General features: G+C 35.3%; 2 protein-coding genes across 2 annotated transcripts in view; one reads left to right on the top strand and one right to left on the bottom strand.

The window, feature by feature from the left end:
- Window positions 1–2,520, top strand: part of LOC114173498 (alpha-mannosidase At3g26720-like) — a 30,597-nt gene extending 28,077 nt beyond the window's left edge. Inside the window, exons 25-29 of the mRNA XM_028057951.2 lie at window positions 1,017–1,127; window positions 1,201–1,296; window positions 1,417–1,464; window positions 1,907–1,975; window positions 2,065–2,520. Of these exons, the coding sequence (XP_027913752.2) occupies window positions 1,017–1,127; window positions 1,201–1,296; window positions 1,417–1,464; window positions 1,907–1,975; window positions 2,065–2,316 (576 nt within the window). The 3' untranslated portion in view covers window positions 2,317–2,520. The remainder of the gene's footprint in view (window positions 1–1,016; window positions 1,128–1,200; window positions 1,297–1,416; window positions 1,465–1,906; window positions 1,976–2,064) is intronic.
- Window positions 2,521–6,180: 3,660 nt separating this feature from the next.
- Window positions 6,181–6,864, bottom strand: LOC114189712 (protein FAR1-RELATED SEQUENCE 5-like). The gene has a single exon (XM_028078371.2). The coding sequence runs from the start codon at window positions 6,862–6,864 to the stop codon at window positions 6,181–6,183; it is 684 nt and encodes a 227-aa protein (XP_027934172.2).
- Window positions 6,865–12,876: the final 6,012 nt, after the last annotated feature.

The raw sequence follows: 12,876 nt of genomic DNA, 5'->3' as shown, positions 1-12,876 counted from the left end.
TGCCAAAGATAAAAGCTTCTAAAGAGGTATTCTCTGCCCACGAACTGCAAATGACAGCAGACTATCCTGATACATAATTGCCATCTGTTATTTTCCATAAATATCTTCAATTGGCCCTTCTAATACTGAACTAATGATGAATTAATGATGCTATACAACTTAAATTATTTTGTATCTCATTCTAATGATAATAATTGACTCAAGTTCGTCAATTATTCCTTCCTAACTGATGAGATTTCCCATAGGACTTGAAAGATCTCACCTCTGAGACTGAGAAGGATTTCCACCCAAAGAACTCAACCAAGAAAACCTTTCAATGTCTTGGCCAAAGAGAAAATCATAAGAAACAAGAGTAAAATGAAAATCAAATGGACAAGGCAAGAAAGATGGAAAAGCACACCACCACCCCTGCAGACTCCAAGGATAACTGCATTGTTAATTCACCTAAATTTAGTATCAAACTCTCAACACACTTAGTCTCAAACAAAATCAAGTAATTTCATATATGTCATGTGTGAAAAATACAAGAGAGGAGTCTTTTATTCGTAGAATTAGAAGGTGTGTTCAAGAAGCTAACTAAAGGTGTGAAAGAGAAGTCAAACAACTAATCCTAAGGGAATGTAGATGGGTTTGGCTGGGATTATTGATGCATGAATGAGAACGATTGCAATTTCTTTTGGTTCATATAATCATGAAGTAGTGAGGTGCATGGACTAGCTTTAGCTACAAAGTAGTTGGAAATAGTTTTTGATATTTACCTACTTTGTTCTAGAATATGCTTGAAGTTTCTAGAATATTCTAACATATCGAACAACAAAAAGTTTCATTTTTACAAAAGAGATTGTCTATTTTACAGTCTCCAATTCCTTCCTCTAGCTTCTTTATTCTTGCTCTTGTTCATCTCTCTTGAGAAATTTTGTGGTACTCGTGACTAATCCATTTAAAATTTGTCTCCCATCAAATCACCAACTTACCTTACCATTTACTAATAGTCCAAGTTTCTGTGATATGTACAGATTCAAGGAAAACTTTACCTTAGAATTGACCACAAAGGTGAAGGTGCCAAGTGGCGTCGTACAGTTGGCCAGGAGTTATATTCACCCCTGCTTTTGGCCTTCACAGAACAGGTAAAATGAAGGGTGACCCACAAGAAGGTAGTAGCTTAATCATTTGAGTAACTGTCTTCCACTCTTCATGCAGGATGGGGATAATTGGTTACATTTCGCTACATCAACATTTTCAGGCACAGATTCTTCCTACAGTTTACCAAACAACGTTGCTCTTTTAACCCTCCAGGTGTGCAAGGAAGATTGGGAACATTTAGAGATAAAAATAGAATGAGTTTAAGATTCCCTCTAACATTTTACATTATCTTTATCTTTGATGAGTATCTATTGTTTTTATGAACTTCTGCAGGAATTTAAAAATGGAAAAATACTCGTAAGATTGGCTCACCTTTTCGAGGTATAGTAATTTCTTTTACTTATGTACTGATAATAATGAAAGATTTAAACTGATCCTTACAAAATGATCTTCCAAGGATTGTTTGCAATCTTATATTCTTAACCATGATTGGAATTATTTTCTGACACATACATGTTTTACTTGCTCTTAACCTGTGCTATGAAAATGCAAACATGTATACATTTCTATCAAAGAAACGGAAATAATATTTTTTACCTCACTGTTAGGGATCAATAGCAGTTTGTTAATGCTACCATAAACTAAGCTTAACCAGGCAAAGATATTAATCATATGAATGATTTATGATATAGTTTGGAAGCTTTAGGATGTACGACAAGTTTTCCATTGTTTTTATTAGGCACCGAATATCACATATTTTACTCTGTATTCACACATAACCTATATTCATGGATTGTTGTTTGGTGCCTGTTTACATATAAAGATTGGAGAGGACAATAATTACTCAGTAATGGCTAGTGTGGAATTGAAAAAGTTGTTTCCCAACAAGAAGGTAAGAGCGATAACTAACTACTCCAGGTTATGTTTTCACATATCATGTATCCATATATAGGCTTCCTTTTAACAACCCATCCTTTTCAGATAAATAAAGTAACAGAGATGAGTTTGTCTGCTAATCAAGAAAGAGCTGAAATGGAAAAGAGGAAGTTAAATTGGAAGGTAGAAGGTTCCACCGAAGAACCTAAGGTGGTGAGGGGAGGACCTGTTGATCCTATAAACTTGGTGGTTGAACTTGCTCCAATGGAGATTCGGACATTCTTCATTGACTTTAATCCCCTCCAAACAGTTTCTGGAGCAGAAAATCATATGGCAAATTATCGAAGCATCCAATAAAGTAGCATCGAAGCATTGTGTCTGGTTGCGATCTGATGATGTTCCATTGGAATGTATGTTTTCTTGTAAAAATATAAGTAAAAGTTTGCGTGGTTTGTGTCTGGTGACTGTTAAAACGAGGTTTCTTTAGCAAAAAGTTATAACCATTGCTATTGTAAAATCAAATTATTATTATGAAAAGCTTGGATGACAAGTCCTATGTCACATTGAATCCATACCTAACTTCATCCCTTAGAGAGAGCAATTTTCATGGAAAGGATAATCGCAAGACACCGTGAATACTAATAAAAGAGAAGCAACCAATAACAAAAGCTTTATACTTATTGTATGCACATATTCTCCTCGTACACTCCCATTTTTTAAAAAAATTGCTAATTTTGTCCTTTCAGCTTTATAACCAATTCAACCTTCAAAATCTCCGTTGATCTTCATTAGTGCCCTTGTGGTTTCTTGCTTTGGACATTGGATTGCACACTCTATATTGGATTGTTGAATAATATTACGAAAAAAAAAATTGCTTTACATAATCTAGAGGTCTTTTTTGAATTACATAATGCTTAGTGGACTATACAATTTGAAATATGAAGTGAATTATTGTGCTTCATCAAAATAATTAAATCTAGACCATTTCTTCACTTATAACAATAATAATTGTGTCATCCCATTTATGTTTCATAAACAAATATAACGGATAGTCTTATTACAATATCGTTTACCATATTCTCTCAAATCATAGAAAACTTTATAATAGAACCGAAATTTTTACAAAACAATGTTAAATAAAATTTACATCATAAAATATACTTCAGGCCTCCCTTCACATTCACATGACACACTTTCATATGGGGAACAAACTTTCAATGCAGTAAAAGAATACATTCACAAGCAAGAAAAGTAAAGCAAGAGGTTCAATTGAAATAAAGCATAAAATATATTTTAAAAGTTGTAGAGGTGCATGTATGTAGCAATTATAGGGTGTTGGAAGCAAAAGCCCCAACAATTGGTTAGGAGCCTCTCTCTGTAGACTGGAGATATATTTATATATATTGACAGTGCATTAATTTCTATATAAATATATATGTTTTATAGACATTTCATATAACATATGTTTTATATACAGATATTTTGACACCCATAAAATAAAAGACACTTAACTAACAACTAAAAATAATAATATTTTATCATATTTTTTACTTTTAATTTAAAATTAATGAATGTATTTTTTTTAAGGATGATAAAATATTATCTTCCTTTTACTTATATTTTTTATGCATTTTCAAATGGGTTAAGTTTTGAACAAATTCAAAGAAACAGATATCGCCTTCATGTAGAAATTAATTGCCTTTAGTATACACACATGTAATATAACTGGAAGTGTCATAAACCAAATATGGCAGCTGCGAGTGACATTGGACTTTGAAGACCCACATCGAAGAGTTTTGAGGATCCCAAATAAATCAAAAGCAGCATTCCTATCTGAGAGTGTATATGTCTGAGCAAAAATTGAGCTGCGACGGAATCTGTAGTTCCTTGAGATCTAAAATATAAGGTTCATAGTCATTATATGATGCTAGAAACATTAATAATAATAAGTAGAAAAAGCATGTGACTTTACCATATAATAGGTTGCTTCCATTCCTTGCAATTGCTACACAAAACATTTGCTTTAGCTGGCTTTTCAAAATCATATGACAAATATAGGTTTGCATTCAGATATTGCCAATTTGTTTTTAAGTTATCAACAACTTCTGATTCAAGAACTGTTTGTGCAGAAGCACATTTATTCAATGAATCTAACTGAGAGGTGCGCAACTATGAATTGAGATTATTTTCAGAATAGTGAAAAAATAGTGCATAGTTTCACAAATGAGCAATTGACCTGAGAGTATACAAGATGTATGATGATTGGAAAGGTTAGAAATGCTCTCGTCCAAACCCTAATGCTCTCGTCCAATGACTTGGACACAATGTAGTTTGATTAAGGATTGAAATTCAAATAGAAGACCACGACAAAGTGGTCGCGGAGGATCTTCACACAATCGTCCATGGTGGCGTCCCAGATGCGGATGGTGCAGTCTTCAGAAGCAGAACAGATATAGTGAGAGTCTAAGGACCAGGCCGGGTTGGAAATGCCCTTGGAGTGGCCGACGAGGCGGTGGAGGAGGGAGAGCGTGGCAGATGACCAAATGATTAGGGTTTTGTCGAGGCTAATAGCGTCTTGTTGTTAGAAAACTTCACACACGAGACAACGTTTTCGTGGCCGGTTAGGGTTTTCAAGTGACGGTACAATTTGTAGGTTGGTTGTTGTCGTCGCCAGCACCACCGTCATTTGCGGTCATCGCCATTCAGAAACTTGCTGAATTCCGAAAGCAATCTCGTATTTTAAAATAGCTAACGAACACAACTCTTACCTAGCATACCTTAATATAAAAAATGGAAGCGCTTCAACTAAGTGATAGTTGGAAATTGGCAGAATTAAATTTCGTCTTCTCCACCTTTGTTTGTGTTCTACGAAAGAGAGAAACCTTAATTGTTTGTTTGGGTGTGGTCTGCGGGATAGAAGAACCCTTTCTCCCTTCGCTTTTGACCCGTTGCCAAAGTGTCTTTACAAAACAAAACACAAATTAAAAAATTAAATACACTTCAGCTGTCAGGTCAAGAAGTAAGAGAAAGAGTAAAAAATGAGAGTTAGAATATCATTTTCCTATATAAATTCTGATAACATGATTTTAATAAAATGCCAGGGTAGTACACCTTTTTGTGAGCAACTATATTGTGAGTCTTTAATCCAAAATGGTGTCAATGAAAACTGTGAATAATATTAATCACTACTTCTGAAGTTGAACATAGTAAATAGTACTCAGTACAAATACTTTCACCGTGTGAATAAATAAACATGCCATTGACAAACACAAACTCTAATAGCAAAAGGTGTTTGGTTATGCCATGTTGGTCATACCAAATGATCCAAAAAATGTCGTTTGTTGTTGATACTAGTTCTTGAAAAAAAAAATACAAACAATTAGCATATTAAACTATCATAAATATAAGGCAAAATTAAACATATTTGTACTGTAGCATACTTAATTATATGTTCTGTACCAGTAACGTGTTGATTACTTTCTATTGATGTTAAAAGTGATAAAAAGCCTATGCACTGGTCATCATAAACCTAGCCATGCTAAAGGGGTAATTATTTATTTCCATTTAATACCATAACAAGACATAATTATGAAATGAAAACTAACCATGTTGGTTGAGGTATGCCTTTGAGGATTCAAAATTTCATGAGCTGGTGCAGTTGAAGTTTGAAGTTCCCAATCCTAAAGTGCATGTCGACAAATAAAATTAACAACTGGATAACCTGCGTATTAAAAAATGGTACATTGAATACAACAAATAAATACATACAGTGCCATTTCGAGATGCTTTATTCCTAGCTGCCATAGATTTTTTTTTTTTTTTGCATATCTTCTCGACAGTTGATTGCTTCCTTGTACCTCGTGGTCGACCCTTTCTTTTAACATGAATTGGACTTCGTATCATTGTTTGGTGAGCACCAATATTAATTGGAGAAGAAATGTGCACATCTGCCTGTTCACAGTTTCTCAATGTAGTGGAACAAGATAAGGAAGGATTCCTTGATAATAAGTCTAATTGGGAACACAAGAATTATGTACCCCTCTCGCTTTGGCATGCAAACTCAGCAATGTCATAGAACCTCTTACACAATAAGTCATACCTATGAATAGTTGGTTCGTCTTTCTTAGTGTTATATGATGCTCTTATCAAAGTATGCCTTCGCAATATGCGTTTGCTCCACCGACTCAAAATATACTTTTGTGATACAAATTTTACATCCTCTTAGGCAAGGACTATCAAATTGTGGCGGCAAAGAACTCCTCTAAACTCAAAAAGCCGACAAGTGCATTCAATGTCTTTTGTCATAAGATCAAATATAACTTCATTAAATTTGTCTGCACTTTGGTCTTTCCATATCAACGCCTCTTTAACAATATACTTTGCCTTACAACCATGAACTTCAACACTTTTGATATTACAATTCATTTTACACCTAAGCTCATTTTGCACTTCACCAAACTTCGCATGAGTGTATTCATCCTGAAATTGTCTCTCAATAAATGATTGAGACCCAGATGGAAGGGTAGTATTAGTAGAAGCGAAGTCTGCTTCGCACTCTTTCTCCGCCTTAGAACGAAGGGCATTGTCATATTGGGCAACAAATTGTTGGAGTGTGGTTGTAGAGTTCATGAACCTATCAAAGAAAGCATTCATTCCCTCACTTCTTTGAGTTGTGGACATGCCTGCCCAGAAATGACATTTCAAATAACAAGGAACCCATCGACGTCTTTCTTCGTAAAGAGTGTAAAGCCATTCATTAAGTTCTAGATCATACTTTTCAATGAATTTTGCCCACCTATTCTCAAAATCTTCAGCATTAGATGACTCATATACCAATTGTTTTACACCATGCTTGATTTCCTTGTATTTGGTATATCCCAGCAATTTTTCTGGTAGTTTTTTCATGATGTGCCAAAGGCACCAATGATGTCGTGTGTTGGGGAAGACAATTTCAATGACATTTTGCATGGCCTTGCATTAATCAGTGACAATTCCTTTAGGGGTTTTATTTCCCATGCATCGCAACCAACTTTGAAATAGTCACACAAATGTACAAGTGTCTTCAGCACATAGAAACCCACACCCTAATAAGATTGATTGACTATGGTGATTAACACCTACAAATGGTGCAAAAGGCATATTGTACTTATTAGTTAAGTATGTGGTGTCGAAGGACACAATGTCACAAAAATATGCACATGCAGCCCGACTCCTTCCATCAGCCCAAAATATATTGGTTATGCGATTATCTGCATCAACGTCAATTTCAAAAAAGAAGTCTTTGTTCAACTCCCTCATACTGGAAAAGTGGTTTAATAAAGCTTGTACGTCACCTTCCTTCCCTAAAGCGCGTCATTGCTGACCAATATAGTTTCTTGCGTCTCTTTCGACAAAATGTAAGTTCTCAAACCCCCCTGCATCACACACCAAAGAACGAAAGCTCTTGTGAATAGGCACACCCGATTCGTCATCTATGTCAAGTGTTCTTTTGGCTTGCATATTCAACTTCCTATTCCCACGAATTAGTCTTGACTTGGAAGGACTTACGTTATGATTGTGTTCATGGACCACACTACTAATCATCCATTTATATTCTCTTCTAACCACAGTAATGCGCGCAGGACATTATTTTCTTTGTGTGGGTAGTGTCTTCATTTCAGGTGGTATGGAGAACACACACTTTCCCTCCCGCGAACACACTAATGGAAGTAACATAATTGATTGTCATTGTCTTTTCTCGAAGTTCTGATTCTTGTCCCGAAACCACTTCTAAAAGCGTATTCTTTGTAAAATTTCTTGACGTCATCAACGCTATCAAAATACATTCCAACACAGGGAGAAACAACATCCTCAGAGTGCTTTTCGTTGTCTTCCTTATGAATGCCTTCATCGTCGAAGATAGTTCCACTATCCCCATCTTCTTCTAATAAATTGATGTCCTCCAAACCTATTGCATTGTTTTCTTGTAAGTAATCCATCTACAAGTAATCCATACAAGTCCCTTAGGTTGGAAAAAATTTAACACATACTCATCTAATTTGTAATGCATTAACATACATAGTAGGACAAAGTTACGTTTTATGGCCATTTTAGTAAGTTTCCTTTGAAAATCATACCTCATGACCTTACTATAGAAAGTATTAAATGCATTCATTTTTTAACAAAGAAAAAAAAATAGAATTCTAGGTTTTCTAGTTATGTATTCACCTTCCAACAACGTCTACCACAATAGTACTTACCTTGATTCGTCGGACGGGTTTGTACAAAACTTCTTTGTGCAGGTGCGAAATGTTAGGTTCAACATTTATTGTGTTTTGCTATGGTTGGTCTCTCCTGCATTCAAAGCAATTTCTTTTTGAAGAAGGAGGTTGGACGAAGTAAAAGCCATTTAATGATCTCTTTGTCTGGTGGGTGAGAAGCAATGTAACAGGGCACACTCTTTCAAAGAAAGCATAATAAGACAGCTTTAAATTTGCCGTGTTGAAAAAACAATTGAAGGGCATATTGGTCATTTCGAGTTATGTTTTAAACTCTGATGTTATCAATCCTTCTACTTGAACTATAAATATGTAGGTGCATTCTTCAATTATTGCACACCACGTTGGTCATTATCTACGTTAAAATATCATTGCCTCACCATTTTTTTTTGTCTTTCGTTTTAGGTATTAAGTGCAAAAGAGGAAACCATTGTTGGTTGACAAAATGGATCCTTGAGAGGCTCTTGCTGTTGATGCTTATGTTTTGAAAGAATTTTTGGAACAGTGCAACGCCAACACCACTTTCATCTCTGGCCCTACTGGACATGCCCAAGTTGTTTTGCTTCACATAGAGTTAAATGAAACACATAATACACAAGAGTTTTTGAACAACATGGTTGTTGCTAGTCATGCACGAGATTTCTATACTAGTGGATGAACATGGGTAGAAAAGTTCATCAAACACCACGGTTAGCATTTTATTCCTTATTGTAAAACCATTGCTATTGAAGTTTTTATGATAGAATTTTAATTAATTAAAATCACATAATTTTCAAGTTTAGTTGACGACGGAGACATTAAAAGTTTTAATTCTACTATCAAAGAGAAAATCAATGAATAAAATTCCTTTTGTGGCTTGTGTTGTCAAAGAGTGCAATCAAACGGCCTTGGGGAAATGCTCATCACTATTAAGGTTATTTTTGATTTAGTGATTTCGGTGCAGTCCATTATTTACTTATTGCTTATGTGGAAAATGCTATGTTAGGACCCAACTGATACAACCAAGGGAAGCCTACACAATAAAGTTCTATCGGATCGTGAGTTTGGTAGTGACATTGGTGTTGGCTCTTGCTGTTGATGATTCTGTTTTGAAAGAATTTTTGGAATAGTGGAACGCCAACACCACTTTCATCTCTGGCCCTGCTGGACATGCTCAGATTGTTTTGCTTAACAAAGAGTTAAATGAAACACATAATACACAAGAATTTTTGAACAACATGGTTGTTGCTAGTCATGCACGAGATTTCTATACCAGTGGATGGACATGGGCAGAAAAGTTCATCAAACACCACAATTAGCATTTTTTTCCTTACTGTAAAACCACTACTATTGAAGTTTTTATGATAAAATTTTAATTAATTAAAATCACATAATTTCCAAGTTTACTTGACGATGGAGACATTAAAATTATAACTCCTACACAATAAAGTTCTATCGGATCGTGAGTTTGGTAGTGACATTGGTGTTGGCTCTGTATTATTGTTGAAAGAAGTAATTAAACTATGAAATTATGTCTCTTTATTGTTTTTCCTTTTCATCTACAATTACTCATAAAACTTTATGATTTTTCATTGAATAGGTTGCCATATTAAGACCTTTTGTGTACCTCAACATCACACTTAGGAATGTTGTTAAGGCAAATAACTAATCTTCAAACAAATATATGTTTTCTTTATTTCATAACATGTCTTCAAGTTACACAACATAATAATTTATGACATAAATAGGTTTTTAAGTATGACATAAGTCATCCAATTGAAGAAGTTAAAACTTTTATGCCTGTTGTGGGACTTAACTATGTTGTCAAACAAAACGTGGAAGTCAATGCCCAGACCAGTATAAATTCCAATCCAAACGCAAATGACAACATAAATATGGAACCCAATTTGCAGCCCAACGTACAGCCTACTGACACTACTAATGTGGAGGATATACTACAGAAGATGGTTCCTCCATCCTCCAATATTCCATGTTTTGAGGTTGGAGAGAGCTCCAAAGTTGAATCTTCTGTTCTGGATAATATATCACTTACCTAACTCATGACTGCTTAATGTCTTTAATTTTTATGCTATTTATTTTTAACTTTTGCGTTTTTGTTGTTAATTTTAATTTTCATGACACTACATGTTTGGAAGGATCTACTACATGTATGATATTAAACTTATTTTGTGCACTTTGGTATCCATGTAATTGACTGTCACTTCAACAACAAACGTTGATGATCTTAGGCCACATCTCCTATAAGGCATTGATTTCAACTCAAGAAATATTATATGGTTATCTATGTACTATTAATTGTTGACCATCGAGAAAGATTTTGCACACCTTCAAAATTTTTAATGTATGAAAAGGGTTTCAGTATGAACCTCACTTATAGTCAATCACATAAATTGAATAAAATATAATGTAGGATATTGCCCATGATGAAGCTGTGGGAAAATTGTGGTACAAGTGGAACATAACATACATGCCAACTATCACAATAATAAATGTTTATCAGTCAAGTATTAAGTGTTGACCTACACTAAACATTTTGCACACCTTCAAAATTCGTGGTCTCTGCTAAGCCCACTATCTTTTAATTAATAAAAATTACTAACATATATTCTACGAATAAAATCATACATAGCAGCTCCATCCCATGTACTAGAGTCGGACGATATCTAGATCCGGGAAGACTTGACGGTGAACACTGGACCAGTGCAGATTCTCGACTCGCAAGTGAAGAAGCTTCGAGGGAAAGAGATCAAGACCGTGAAAGTGCTTTGGGATGAGGCTACTCAGGATATGACATGGGAGATGGAGGATCGCATGAGGCAATCCTACCCGCACTTGTTTCTTGGTAAGTCATATTTTTGAGGACAAAAATCTTTAAAGGTGGGGGGAATGTAAGACTCGAGAAAATTAAATAGTTAATTAAATAATTATTTAATAAATGCGGGTAATAGAAGTCTTTTTAAGGCATTTGATGCGGGGTGGTATGATGTGGAAAAGTACTAGCTCAAATGGTTAAGAGTACTTGATTGTGTGAGAGGACTTGGGTTTGAGTCCTATGTGTGCCAATTGTATGTTATTTTAATTTGTGCATCATTTTGATGGTATACTTCAATTCTAGACGTGATAATAAAATCCTAGAATTATAGAAATTATCACAAATATGAATTGGTTTAATTGGTGGTGCACTTGACTTGTTGATTGATGGGTTGTGGGTTCAAACCTTGCTAAGAACAAATTTACTCTCTTTTTGCCAAATTTTCTTTTGGCATGATTAGGAAGGGTTTTAGAAACCCTAGCAGTTGATGCAGGGGCAACGTAAGAGCTGAAAAAGAATGGGTTAACATCCATTGAATGGCTTTAATCATACTTTTAATTAAGAAATTCATTTTAGCAAATTAAAATGTAATTAAGGGAACATTAAGATTGAGAGAGGAAGAGATTAGGCAGAGAGAAGGTCTAAAATTGAGGGTGAACCATTGGGTAGTGGAGTTTTTCGTGAATGGGTACTGGTTGCAGAGAGAGAGTTGGAAGTGAAGCCAATATTGGAGAAGAAACAAAGCTTGGGAGAATCTTTGAGTTAGATACACGCATCAAATTCGAATTTGTGCAAAGATTCCAAGTAAGGGGAGTTGTTTCTGCGTGTTTCTAATCGTAATCACTATATTGTGCCTTGTATGATCATAATTGCATGAACACTATGTCTGGTTGTGCGGTTTTCTGCACAATTCTGGGTTCTACCCAGAAATCGCCTGACGGGCGTGCATGTGTCGCTAGGCGACACGTTAGTTTTCTCCCTATTTTGGGGTTCTGTTATGAACTGCCTGGCGGCACGAAAGAACCGCCAGACGATGCACATTATTCTGTCACTATTTGATTGCAGAATTGTATATTTCGTGATGTATTGATCTCTCTATGATTCTTATAATTGTGAGGTTGCAAAGATATCATGATTTCATTACTGCTTGTATGATTTTAAATTACACATGGGGATGAAAAGAAGATGAATTGTGATTCAACCTTAGGAATAAATTTAATATTGGGTTTTTTTGGGATATATAATGATGTATGGGTAAAACCTAATGGTGCGGAAAGAGTAATAGGATTGGGAGTCGAATTGATAAATTGCGAGGGGCTATTTGATTTTGATAAAATGGGAGTCCAGACCATATCTTGTGAGAATGGGGTTCACTGTGAATGCAGAAACGCTTGTAATTTAGCCAGGTTCTGATACGTCGCCTGGCGGCTCCATGTTGGCCGCTAGGCGGTGACGTGAGCAGACCTAGTTTGGGTGTTGTGCTGTAGATTGGCCGCGAGAGAGTTTTGGGTACTTGAAATATACAGAACAGTTGGTGAGTGAAGAGGGTAAGATTGATGTACCAGGGTACTTTTGGAGGGGTATAATGTTTACGCAATGGAGACTAGGATATGGTGTGTTGGTAGGAATGTTAAGGAAAGAAAGGGAGAAGGATAATTTTTAATTAGTAGGACAGGTTCTGGAAGCATAGTCCTTGCATATGTGTGATTGGATAATTGTTGAGTATGATTTATTGGCTCTAGGTATCACTCGTGTCTTATATGCAATGATGGATGATATTTGATTATGTAATATTGCATAGAAATACTAGTTAAATGTAGTGGAGGTGCTGGATTGGGCAATAATGGT

This window comes from Vigna unguiculata, chromosome 1 (genome assembly GCF_037176805.1).
Source record: "Vigna unguiculata cultivar grain cowpea cultivar isolate G323 ecotype 2 chromosome 1, ASM3717680v1, whole genome shotgun sequence".
Taxonomy (NCBI): Eukaryota; Viridiplantae; Streptophyta; class Magnoliopsida; order Fabales; family Fabaceae; genus Vigna; species Vigna unguiculata.
This window is presented reverse-complemented; position numbering and strand designations above follow the sequence as displayed.

Coding starts and splice junctions, on each gene's coding strand:
- LOC114189712 (XM_028078371.2), bottom strand. CDS start 6,864: ATGAAAAAACTACCAGAAAAATTGCTGGGATATACCAAATACAAGGAA.